This window comes from Mixophyes fleayi, chromosome 2, assembly GCF_038048845.1.
Source record: "Mixophyes fleayi isolate aMixFle1 chromosome 2, aMixFle1.hap1, whole genome shotgun sequence".
Lineage (NCBI taxonomy): Eukaryota > Metazoa > Chordata > Amphibia > Anura > Limnodynastidae > Mixophyes > Mixophyes fleayi.
This window is the reverse complement of record NC_134403.1, coordinates 74,394,116-74,407,207: the sequence shown is the minus strand read 5'-3', so window position 1 is coordinate 74,407,207 and position 13,092 is coordinate 74,394,116. Positions and strand designations below refer to the sequence as shown.

The 13,092-nt window shown below is 41.2% G+C and overlaps 1 protein-coding gene across 3 annotated transcripts in view; it reads right to left on the bottom strand.

Annotated features, from left to right (window-relative positions):
- Nucleotides 1-5,320: 5,320 nt before the first annotated feature.
- Nucleotides 5,321-13,092, bottom strand: part of LARP4 (La ribonucleoprotein 4) — a 40,257-nt gene continuing 32,485 nt past the window's right edge. For all 3 annotated transcript variants that reach the window (XM_075199284.1, XM_075199283.1, XM_075199282.1), the window contains exons 13-16: nucleotides 8,827-8,985; nucleotides 7,965-8,098; nucleotides 7,482-7,644; nucleotides 5,321-5,875 (exon numbers count right to left, since the gene is read on the bottom strand). In XM_075199284.1, the coding sequence (XP_075055385.1) occupies nucleotides 5,540-5,875; nucleotides 7,482-7,644; nucleotides 7,965-8,098; nucleotides 8,827-8,985 (792 nt within the window). In that variant the 3' untranslated portion in view covers nucleotides 5,321-5,539. The remainder of the gene's footprint in view (nucleotides 5,876-7,481; nucleotides 7,645-7,964; nucleotides 8,099-8,826; nucleotides 8,986-13,092) is intronic.

Sequence of the window (13,092 nt, the reverse complement as noted above, 5' to 3'; positions counted from 1 at the left end):
GCAACACTGTGTAAGGAAAAGTACATAAAAGTGCGAGTTTTATAGCGAGTGTATCTAAGAATACAATAAGAGGACAGGGTGCGCATGCAAGGCGCTGCCATAGGTCCTTTAACATGGACCCAAGCTTTTCCAGTACCACCGCTCTGCCTGCTACCCATGCAGCTCTGGTCAGTGCGATAGGCCAGGGGGGATCCATCCACAGCAACCCCGATCCATAGTAAGAGGTCCGGAGTTACCAGCCCAAGTGTACCAGCACAGGAGTACACTAGCAGTGAGTTATTCAGAAGGAACGTGGTTCCGAGCACCATAAAGGAGCTCAATGGTGGCAGCATTGTAAGCCGCTCCTACTGCAGCAAGAGGATGCATTTGGGCGCCCAGCCGGTTCCACGCAACAGACAGGGTGGCATAGGTGGTCCATCCTGTCAGAGGGAAATTAGACTAAGCTCCAATGGGGAAGGGACTGATATGAATGAGTTCTCTGTACAGTGCTGCGGAATCAGTGGCGCTATGTAAATAGATGATGATCTCTGCAGTGCCTACAACCTGATTCATAACGGAGATGAGTGGAAAACAGATTTTAATGCAAGAGTATTTGTACAAGAATACAAGTATTTAGTAATGCCATTCAGCCTCTGCAATGGCCCAGCAGTCTTCCAGTCTCGTAAATGAAGCTTTCAGAGGCCTACTTTACTGCTGTGTAGCAGTCTACCTGGATGACACTTGTGGGTTTTTTTTTTTGTCTTTTTGTAAAGTTCTTGCTTCACACGGTCTTCAAGTACTGGAAGTCCTTTCCGCATTTTTGGAAATATCCACTGTAAAACTGGAAAAGTGCTCCTTAAAATTGAACCAAGAAAATGCATTTGCTCAAATTTGATCAGAATGGCCACAATCTTTGGGGCTCCAAGTTAAACAATTTCTTGCCTTTGCCAATTATAGACAGTTTATGCGTGTGTACACCACCCTAATTGCACCCATCATTGCACTCACTTGCAAAGATGCATATGTGAAGAATTGGACTGATTTTTTTTCTTGAGTTTATCCATCTTTATTCCCCAGAGATCCTCCTTTAGGAAGTTGCGCCCAGTTGGTTTTCTCCTGACAATTCCTTCTCGCTGAAAAGGATGACAATTAGAGATAAGGAACTTTTGGCCATTAAACTTGCACTTGCAGAATGGAAACGTTATCCTGTAGCCATCTTTAAGGATCATAAAAGTTTGCTGTATCTACAGTCCGCTCAATGCTTAAATCACAGTCATACTCGCTGCTCTATTTTTCTCTCAATGTAATCTCTGAATAACCTTTAGACCAGGAGACAGGTACAAGAAAGCAGATGTCTTGTCACAAGCCTTTGAAGAGAGACAAAATATCAAAGAACTGGAAAATCGACCCATACTAGACCATACATTTCTACTTCTGTGTTGCTCCTCACGGCAAGACCTTAGCCCGGAAGAGTCTTCTACATTGGGCACATTCTTCTCATTTCACTGGGCATGCTGGTTTTGGAGCTCATTTCAAAGAATTACTGGTGGACAACCCTATGTCTGAATTTGAGGGGATTTGCTTCTGCCTGTACTACAACACAAAATCCCTCGTCAAACACTTACTGGTCCTTTGCTTCCCTTACCCATTACCAAGAGACCATGGACTCACATTGCCATGGACTTCATTACAGTCCTCCAAGCAAAAAACAAACACGATTTGGGAATTTATAGATCGCTTCTCCAAAATAGTTCACTTCATTCCACTGATTTGAGTTACCTTCTGCCTCATCACTTGCTAAAATGTATATCCCCTTTACTTCTTACCAAAGTTTCTGTGGTCAAATCCTTGTGCTGGAGTTTCTCAAATATCTGGTCTAATGTAATTACATATTAAGAAATCTTCCAGTGGTTACAAATTTTTCCCTGACAAGAAGCGACAACCTATTCCAGCACTAAAAAGGAAGACAGACTGGCTGTCCACTCAAAACATAGGTTTAATAGTGCCATGTTTGAAATTCGCTCCCAAGTACATAGGAATTTTAAGCCTGGTGCCATATATGGTTTTTCTTGCCAGTGCCAGATATCAACAAGCTGTATTATCTTCTGTACTATTTTAAATAATCATGTTCACCTAGTGGCATATTTACTTATTTGTACAATTGACAATATTTTAGTCCCTGGTAATTGTTCCTGCTTTTTGTACTTTATTTGAAAACAAACAAAACTGAAAACAGGGTGAGTGCAATACCAAAGGTTCAAGCAAATAACACAAGAGACATTACCCTTTGAATCAGCTTTATTCTCCTAAATCTGTTATTTCAATATTTTATAGCACCTTGGCAATGTCCAGAATAGAATACAAATACATGTATACATTTAAAGCATGAACCCTATTTCACAATTTTGAATAAAGATGATTAACTGGAACAATGTGGGGGGGGGGAGGGAAAAAGGAAAAAGAAAAAGAGAAAAAAAAACCCAGCAGGTTTATTTTGACATAAAAGACCCATATATAATTGACAAAATGCCAAGGCAAGTTAGAGCTACCAGGTAAAATGATGTAGTTACAGATTATTTCAGTACAGTTCAGGTTTTAAACACAAGCATATTTATAAGTGCCAGAAAGTCTATTTGTAGAGTTTCTCAGGTAAACAAAGTTCAAGATCATGTTCCAGATTCAAGACACTCACATTGTCCATGTCTTGATCACCCACATTTAAATAGAAAGCCGACAACTCCATGGTACCATAGTAAAGGAAGCCCTGACAAGTCAATATACGAATCAATAAGCTGTATATTAATGAGTTTGCACACTTGTGTTATTACAGAATAAAAGGCAAGTGAAAAATAGGGAGGGAGAGGATAAAAAGAAAGAAAAAAAAAAAAAGAAAAAAAGAAAAAAAGAAATCAATATATAGCAAATAAAATCTATAAAACCAAAAGCAATTACCCTCCCCTAGTGCAGCTTCCACAAAGAGTATACAGATGTATATAGCCTTACATACCCAAGTGGATGTGTCACAGGGTAAAACCATAATCTACATATGTATTAATGTTTTTCACTTTACGCAGACCATAATCAACTCTAAATCTGAAAAGCAGCACGCCTTGTTACAGAACAAACAGGAATGTTATACCACACCATTTTTAAGTAGATCATATGCTTTGATGTTTTTTTTTTTTGCAGAGTAATGATAAATGTATTAATAGTGGTAAGATCATTACTTTACATAAAAGATGGATCACATTTAAATGTTTTCACACCCAAAAAAAAAATGGTCATCCAAAATACTCACAATGCAGAAGACAACACTCTGAAAATATTTTGTTTTTGGAACATGCTAATGATTCTAGTTAAATAACAGATTATGATTGCTATGAACAAAGCCAATTGTAGCTGTAAGCAGGTATTTGTAAATATTGATTAAAAAGGAACGATTTGACGAAGTTATAGGATAATCTAAAACAGATGTGATAACGGCATAATTTGATATCTGAAGTTTGCCTGAGAAAATATAAACGTGGAGAATATGATTGTGTTAGCAGCCAGCCTAAAAAAGGCTTTGTGCTCGTCATGCAACATACTGCATTTGTAGTTTATACACAATCTAGATATTTTCACAGCCTTAATTATACTTTGATAACCCAGTTGGGAGGAGGAAAAGAAAAAAAAAAAAAAAAAATCTACAAAAAAAGGGAACAAAATATTTAGCATGGACAATTCAAATAAATACTTTTGTTATGGAGAGATCCTTAAGTAGCCTTATACAGAAAAAGCCAACACTCATCTTATTGGCATTTTTGTACATGAGCATACAAGTCTGAAAAAAAAAAAATGCTATATACACACAAATCATCCTTTCAATTTCACATATCAACTTGCATTATAGGATTTCTGCAAGTCACAATCAATGATTATTTTACATCTAGAAAACAAAAACAAATAGTACAATACTCAAGTCCTATTTCCAAAAGAATATGGTTAACTGCACTGTGTCCACATGTCCGGATATGGACTAGACCAAGAAAACTACAATGTTAGACAATACCTGGGCCAAAGAAGACCACATTATAAGCCCAATATTTCATCCTATGATAGCACAATTACAGTGCTCACTCGTACATTTTAGTAACCATGCAAGATGTCATAACATAGGCCTCACTTCAAAAGGAGGCTGCTCTACAAAATTAGCAGTGAATGGTGCAATTAAAATAGGGCAGAGTTTGAGAAAAGGACACCGATTGATATGCAACCAGTTTAAGAAAAACAACCAGTCTTTAGGAAGTTTTTGATACAAAGTAATAATTTACAGAAAAGACAAATGGAAACGGAGTAGGACGACTCTAAAACATATTAAAGAATGAAAAACCTTTAATCTACTGTAAAACTAAACAGTGATTACTTCTACCAGAAAGGACAGTATACCGCTTTCCACATTGCTAGTCATTTTTCAATCCCCCCACCCCCCCCCCCCCCCAAAAAAAAAACAAAAAAAAACCAACAAACCCTTACTTGAAAATAAGAAATTGTTTCACTGCTGTTAATCCCATATTAGGGAGAAAAAAAAAAAAGAAATTGCATCAATATTTCAATTTATATGCCACTGATACAGCATAATTTCACCAATCATTCCAATGTGAACCATTTGAACTCATGTCAGTTATGCATAGCCCTTTCTTAAAGACACACATACATAGCCTGCATTCACAGATTAACAGGGCTATGAACATGAAAGCCATGCATGAATTGGGGAGAAATTAAGTTAGTAAATATGAAAAAAAAAAAAAAAAAAAGCTCGATTACAGAATCACATGCCTGTTATATCTAAGCCTTTCAAATATATGCTGACTTGATCGGTAAAAAGCTTTGACAGAAATTTTAGTAAGGTCAAAAGACAAACTAAATTTCAAGCTAATAGACATTACAGAATAGCTGTACATTCAGTTTTATAATGCGTGACAAAACAGCAACTGGCCACAGTTAGTTACTTAACACATTGACCACACTGCATCCATGATTTTTCACTTCAAGGCCAAAGTGGCATACATATTACTACCAGCAAAGCCTTAAATAGATTAAAAAATTAATTTTAAATTTCTTTTTAATTTTATTTCATTTTTTTTTACATTTTCAACATCTATTTTTCAAAAATATTTTCTCTTACCCTCTTTAACTGAGGGTCTTCTAGGATTATGTCACAACCCGGAAACTGATATATAGCAGGTAACCTCTGCAAATTAAAATATTTAAGAAAAACAAAACCCCAGTATTCTACCCTGCTTCCCCCCACCCCCCAAAATAAATACCGAAACCCCCCCCCCCCCCCAAAAAAAAACAAAAACCCAAAACCCTTACTGATTATATGCTTTTTTTTTTTTTAAATCACATCTGGAACTCATTACCACCTCAAATCCATATCTCTGAGATGAGTTTTGGATTCCATTATGCCCACTTTACACAAAGTTATCAACAGAATTGATGATCACTTCCAATCCAGTCCTTTTCCGTTGCTGCAATCAGTCCAGTTTGAAGGTTAAAGTTAAGAGACAGTAAGTTTTTACTTTGGTGATCTTGGTGGCACATATTGCTCCTTGCCATTACGCCGCGTTGCTCCCTGAGGTGAAGACCTGCGTCCATACTGGCGCCTCTGTTCCCTGATTTTTCCTGCACCACCGCGAGGAGTTCCATTGCTGCGGTGTCCAGGAGAATCTTTTACTTTTCCTTCTAGCTTCTCATGAGTCTTCTCCAAACTCTTTTCTGGAATAGAACTTTCTTCATTTTTGGCAGGTGGTGCTATATTTGAACGAAGCTCACGAAGTGGTTGGACAGGAGCTGGTGTTGACTCTTTGGGAGGTTTTTGACATACTTCAGCATAACTTAATTTCCTTGGTTCCTTGAAACAAAAAAAACAAAAAACATTGCCATCACTAGAAATGTATCCACAGTTATAGGATTAAATTGCAATTAGGTTATTCCATGCAGTAACATGAAAACATGACTCAAAAGGTAGCACGTGAACTAAGAGATACAGTGTTAAACGGATGACAGAAGCAGCGTAGAGAATAGGTTTTTCATACAGGTGGAATTTTTTTCACTTTAATTATTAGACCATTAAATCAACACAGTATTTACTATGTGTCCCATGTACCCAGAAGACCTTTTCCCTCTATCCAAAACACATACCCCCTACATGCCATTTACACATCAGCCTGCTTTTTGTACCACATGGTGACAAACGAAGACTTTTACTCACCGTAAAATCGATTTCACTTTCTCCATTGGGGGACACCGCGATACATTGGGGTATAGTAGGTGGGACTAGAAGTTTAGGCACTTAACTTTTGTTCCTTGCACTCCTCCCCTACTATGACCCTCCTCTCCTGCTCAGACCTGTTTTTTTTTTTAAGTGCCTTAGGAGTTAGGTCACTGAGCAGGAGAGTGCCTAAACTCCTAGTCCCACCTACTATACCCCAATGTATCGCAGTGTCCCCCAATGGTAGGAAAGATAATACTTTTTTTAAAAACACAATTTAACTATTTTAAAGTTTAACATGTCCCCTGAAATGACCGAGACAATCTGACTGGGCAATAGACTGAAACTGTAAAATTGATCACCAGCAGAGATTTAGGATGTCTGGGTATATATTTTAAATTATACCTAAAACATTTTAAGTAGAGTCTGTTCTTTATGTTTAACCTTGTTTAGGGGGAGCTCAATAAACATTGCTGATGTAAACAGCTATTCACACAACTACAATCAGGGGCGGATCTAGAGAATATTTGTACCCGGGGCGATGCAAGGGGGGGGGGGGGAAGACATCTGAGGCTGCCAGCGGCTGCACACAATGTGCAGGTCCGTTCAGCAGTGACAGTGTGCTCCCCGGGTGCTCCGATTGGGTTTTAAACTGTCCCTGCCTGTCACTGCAAACGGACCTGCACATAGTGTGCAGCCACCGGCAGCAAGCCCCTGCTGGGGGGGGGGGGGGGGGGGCGATCGCCCCGATCACCCCCCCCCCCTGGATCCGCCACTGACTACAATTAACACCTGGGAGAGGGACAGATTGGCAGAACACTCAGAATAGCAATAGCACAAACTTGAGCTGCTCTGTCCCTTACCCACAAGTTCCCTCCCTGCTCTACACCAATGCTTCTTACTGGTGGAAAGCACTAATATGGAGATGTGGAGCTTGAAGTGGCTCTGACCATACTAACCAGGTCGGCTGGTCACTAGTCTGTACAACAAAAGACATCCAAAAGGTCTTCCTGATCATTTTTTTTTTACATTATTTCAATGTCTAGACAGCCCCCAATTGTACAAGATTTACTGTAAAGCACCTTGTATTTCAGGTTTAGTGGTATATTAACACAGCAAACACAATCACACACCCACATGGATGCAGCCTTCAGCAAACATGGTTAGGCATGTACAGAACACACATTGGGTGTCAGCAGGAAGATGATTTTGAAAACGGGAGTAAAGAAAATCTCACAGGTCTTACCTGTGTATTTTGAGCAGGAGACATGTTTGCCAGCGGTGCAGTGGTGGTGGGTTTCAGTGGTTTTACAGAAGTAGAACTACACACTGGTAACACTGACGAGGTCTGACTTGCAACATCTTTGTGACAAGAAATTTCTGTAGGCTTCTTCTCATCAACGGGGTTGCTAAGTATGAACACAAAGCAAAACATTTAATCAGTCAGAAAACCCCCACCAATAACTGTTTGTATGCAAACGATAATTTGTTCTTCCTATGGTTTACTTACATAATACAGGAAACAGAAGTTACATTATGTAATGCATGCATGTATTATGAGGTACATGAAAATGCTACAAGCCAATTGTTATTCACACACAGCCTTCAGCTTCCTGGTTTCATAGAAATAGCTAAACCTATAACTTTATGTAACAGTCTCCTACAAACCCTCCAATAATCAGAAGATTCACGCAAACCCTATCCATTAGGCAGCAGCTAACATTCTTACATTGCTATAGGTGGGGGTGGTGTAACATCTTCTGTAGTATGGCGGGTGGAACATGGAATAGAGTGCTGCTGTGTGTTTTTTGCAGGTTCTTCCTGAGCATGTATAGACACAGTTGGAGGCAATTCCTTATTCTCCTTAAAAAGATAAGATATGTTACTAAACAGCAGAGCAGATAATATACAATATAAAATACATTTTTTTAATAAAATAAAAAACCTCTATATACAATCACAATTTGACCTATGCAAGCTGCTTGGCCCAAGCCACCACATCTAAATCAAATATAAGCACACACTGGATAGATCTGGCCATTTGGCTTTTGCAGTCAGTACCCAACAGCATCTGTTAGTCCTGGATGATACATTGGAACTGGAGGCCATTTTGGGCCTGTACTGGCTAGCCACAGATGCAGCAATGTCTCATATTTGAATGAATTGCCTTATATACAAAGATACATTTTTAATTTTTACACACTTTGAGGTCTCATTTCAAAAAGGCTACAGATTAAGGACAAAAACTGCTTTACCCATGAGTACACTAAAGACACTTCAATTTGACTATTCCAGATTAAACTTTTCCAGATATCCAGCAGATTATCTACAGATTCAGACATCTACATTTGCTCATATTTAACCTAATGTTGCCCAGTTTTGTTTTACAATTTCATTAAAAAGAATCAGATCACATGTATGGCCAGCTTTATAATGCTTTCAATTACTATTCCATTACCGCTTTCATGGTAATAGAATTACATATGAGATCAAGAACGAGATCTCCTGATCTGAAGATAACAGGTTATGGCATCAGATCAATATATTAAAAAACAAAAAAACCAAAAAAACCAAAAAAAACCACAACTCACTTTCTCTTTGCAAATTCCTTTGACAACATCAGCCATCCTGCTTTCAAGTACAGGCTCCCCCGGTGTACTCGCTATACTACCGGGTAGTGGAGGAAAATTAGTTGCCAACAGGTCAAACTTTGGTGTCTGTGCAGGTTCCTCCATTGTAGACATTGGGCGCTGAAATGGACAGGAGAAATGTACAACAAGCTGATACAGGCCAAGGTATGCATTATAGTAAAAAAAAAAAAAAAAAAGATAGAATTAAAGCCCTCAGATCTCATAATCTTGCAATCATTGAGAAGACCAAACAACCAGGGTCTGAGCAGAAAAGAAAAAGATAAGAAAGAGTAGGGGGATGGAGAAATAGGAAAAGGATGAAGAGAAGCTCAGACTTCTGAATGCCAGCCTTATTCCCTCTAAGCGCGATACTTAATCATCACTGGGCCACAAAGAAAATAGGAAGAAAAAAAACAAACAAAAAAAAAAAAAACCAATAGAGAAAACAAACAAACCTAACATAAAAGCATTCTGAAATGTGCAATCTTTGCAGAGAGAACCTACCATTCAATTAAGGGGTGTGATCCTCGAGAACTAAATGTAATCTATTTTAATAAAAGTAGGTCAAAATAATTTAAGTGCACAAAACATACATTGGATAATTCTTATGTGTGCTCAGCAGAAGCAGCATATATAATAATCTGCCTGGATCATGCCAATACAGGCATGCATATAAGAAGATTAGTGCTAAACACAGTGCATGCTCAACTTCATATTCTCTGGGGAAGGGGGGGGGGGAGGGGGGGAGAGAGATATAAAGTTTTGTCCATAGCCACCATATTGCCTTTACAATTAGACATCTGATTGGTGTGCTATGACCACCACCTATTCAACAGTTACCCGGACGGAGAACGGTTTATATAAATGTGTCACAATTAAATTTCTTAATCAAGTGCTTGAAAAAACGGGATTTATACTTACGATAAATCTTTTTCTCTGAGCCCATCTGGGGGACACTCCTTAACCATGGGGTTGAGTCGGGGGAGGGGGGGGGGGGGGGAAGAGTCTGGCACCCAAAGAGTTAACTTTTTTCATCTGACAGCATATCACCCCCGCCAATTCCCACATACCTCAGTTTGATTACAAAAGCCATTAGGAAGATAGGCCAATCAACCAAGACACGCCACTCAACAGAGGGGGGAGTGGAGACAAAATAACGAAAAGACGGGGGGATCGGAGTGTCCCTCAGATGGACTCAGAGAAAAAGATTTATTGTAAGTATAAATCCCGTTTTCTCTTTCATCCATCTGGGGGACACTCAACCATGGGGACTTACAAAAGCAATCCCTCTGAAGGGTGGGAGCGCTCTGATCTCCTTGCACGCAGAACACTACAGCCAAAAGAGGCGTCCCCAGACGCAAATATATTAAATTGGTAGAATTTCGTAAAGGTATGGACAGAGGACCAGGTGGCTGCTCTGCACAGCTGGTCCGCCGTGGCTCCATTACGAGCCGCCCAAGACGCCCCAACCGACCGGGTAGAATGGGCAACAATACGTTTCGGCACAGGGAGATTAATACTTTGGACATAAGCCTCCCTGATAGTCAGGGTAAGCCATCTGGCAATAGTTTGCTTAGATGCTGGCCATCCCCGTTTGGAAAAGTCAAACAACACAAATAGAGACTGTCTTACGTATCTTTGCAGATCTCTTAACAAATATACGTAATGCCCTCACTACGTCCAAATATTTATTTGTCTTTGTTCTTCTGTTTGGTTCTTGTCCAGCAACCACCAGCTGAGGACCTACCTCCTCTACTGGTACCTCGAGCACGGGAATGCTCCTCTGGGATGGGACCCTGCCCAGGGTAAGGTCGCCTAAGAGGTCACCATCTTTCCCGGCAGCTTCAAAGACCTGGCTACTGACAGCCTCTTGTCTGACAGGACCCTGCCTGTCCACTCCATCTAGGACCTCAACTTGTCCTGTGGAGACAACCTTCTGCTGCGTACCAAGTCCCTCACTAGTCTCAAGAAACTCATTCTTAGACAAGGGATTCTCTGTGACCCTTTCAGGCTCTAGAAGTTTGGTCATAGACTGAACAACTCGTCTAGCCTTAGCACCCTGAATGGGTGTGACTAAAACCTTTTCCCTTACTGGAAATTCTAAGCCTGTATAGCTTCGTCTGAACGAAGCAAATCGACAGCCCTGAGCTCTTTCTGATTTGACAGAAGCCAGCGAGGTAATTTTTTCCAAAACCTGAGGAGAGCTGGTCCCATGAATTCTATCACGATATTCTGGACCTACTCGTCTACCGAGGACCCTGTCTGCTGCCGGGCAAACCTAAGCAGCCGTCCTCCCACCCCACCCTCTGGAACCAGAGGTGGGTGGTAGTCATGCCGCTGGTCTATCCGGCAGCTTGGCGGAAGAAGCTCTCCGCGCCACAGGGGCAAAGGATGACCTTCCCCTACGGGACTGTCTCCTGGATTCCACGGCCCCTGGATCGGTAGTCTGGCCTCTGCCAGACCCACCCCCGTAAGGAGGCTGTCTGAAAGAACTAAACCTAGGCCTAGCTCTAGGTCTTGGAGTATTTACAGGCAAGGACGTCTTCTTGCCCCCTGAAGCCTGTAAAATCCAAGAGTCTAATTCTGGACCAAACATCCCACCCGTATACGGGATGGATTCTAATGATCATTTAGACTCTGAATGCGCATTCCAAGCCCTTAACCATAACACCCTTCTAGCTACTACAGCTGTAGCTGAAATAGACGAAGCTATGGAGGCCGAATTATGGGCCGCTTCATATACATAGCCTGCTGCCTCCCTTAGCTGCATGGCCAGAGGCAGTAAATCTGAATCCTGCAAGGCAGACTCTAACTGCCCTGCCCAGACTTCCATGGCCCTAGCTACCCAGGTAGAGGACAATGCTGGCCTGAGGCTAATACCGGCGGCCGAGAAGATCGACTTCAGCAGGGATTCTAATTTCTTGTCAGTCGCGTCCTGTAAGGTCGCTGACCCGGGTACAGGTAGTGTAGTCTGACGAACCAATCTCGCCACAGGTGTATCTACCTTTGCCACCTGTTCCCAACGGGTCATATCCTCCTCCTGAAGAGGATACAATACGCCAAACTTCCTTGGCATAGAGAACCTTTTATCTGGATATTTCCAAGAGGCCTCTACAATATCCCTCAACTCAACTGAGGGAGGGAACCTGACCAGCTGCTTAGAAGCCTTCTTAAAAGAGGGAGCGGTCCAAAGACTTCGTCTCCTCTACTTCAGCAAACCCCAGGGTCTGACGAACTGCTCTTACCAGATCGTCCATACCCTGGTGCCTAGTTTCCTTCTGACTCTATAATGAACACATCTGAATCGTCCAACAATTCCCCCCCCTCCTCTGAGGAACTCTCAGAGTCTGACACTGACCACAGCGCTTTAGCTGTTTGTCTACGTCTTTTAACACTACGCTTGTGTCTGGGGTTCTCCAGTAGATGGGTAAGCCGGTCCAGGCTTTTAGCCACCGCTGACCAACCCACCTCTCCCATCTGGGAAACCCCCGGGAGGGCTGGGGAGGGAAATACACCGACCCCTGGGGAAAATGACTCATTTGTCATTCCTACTGTTATACCCTGAGAAACCACAGATGTAGCTGGGATCTCAACTGGTTTAGATAACAGATTTACAAGGGTATTAACTCCCTGTGTTAAGGCAGCCGCCCCTCAGGAGGATCTACAGTTATGGTGGAGGTGTCTATAGGCTGTTTCACAGGAGCCACAGTGCAGGCTGCACAAAGCCCCCCCTGATCCAGCCGTTCACTTGTCTGTTCAAAATGTAATGTTAAACTAACATTATGTTTGGTACGTGTTGTTTTGCTTTTATCTGCCATCACAAGATAAGAAAAACTAAATCACGTTTCAAAATTCACAAACACTTCTCCAATTTATCAGAAAATACAGATTAGGTTATATTAACATATAGTATTTCTGATTTAAATAAGACAGGCTTGGAGAACTTTATAGTTTTCTCATAAACAACAGTTCTCTCAACACATCATTGTCTTATAATATACATGTCTACACATGCACACACATACACACAGAAGAAAATAAAAGTGATACTCAGCGGGGAAGATGTGTCAACAGTGCACTTCTCTTCAAATGACTGCTGCAACTGTCCTCCTTTTGAAGCTTGGAGCCAAAAAGGGATCTTCCACGTGCTCACTCAGCGGGGGAGGGGAAGAGGTGTTTCTCAACACATTCCCCTACCACTGGAATCTCCTTCTGTGTCTCTGCTAA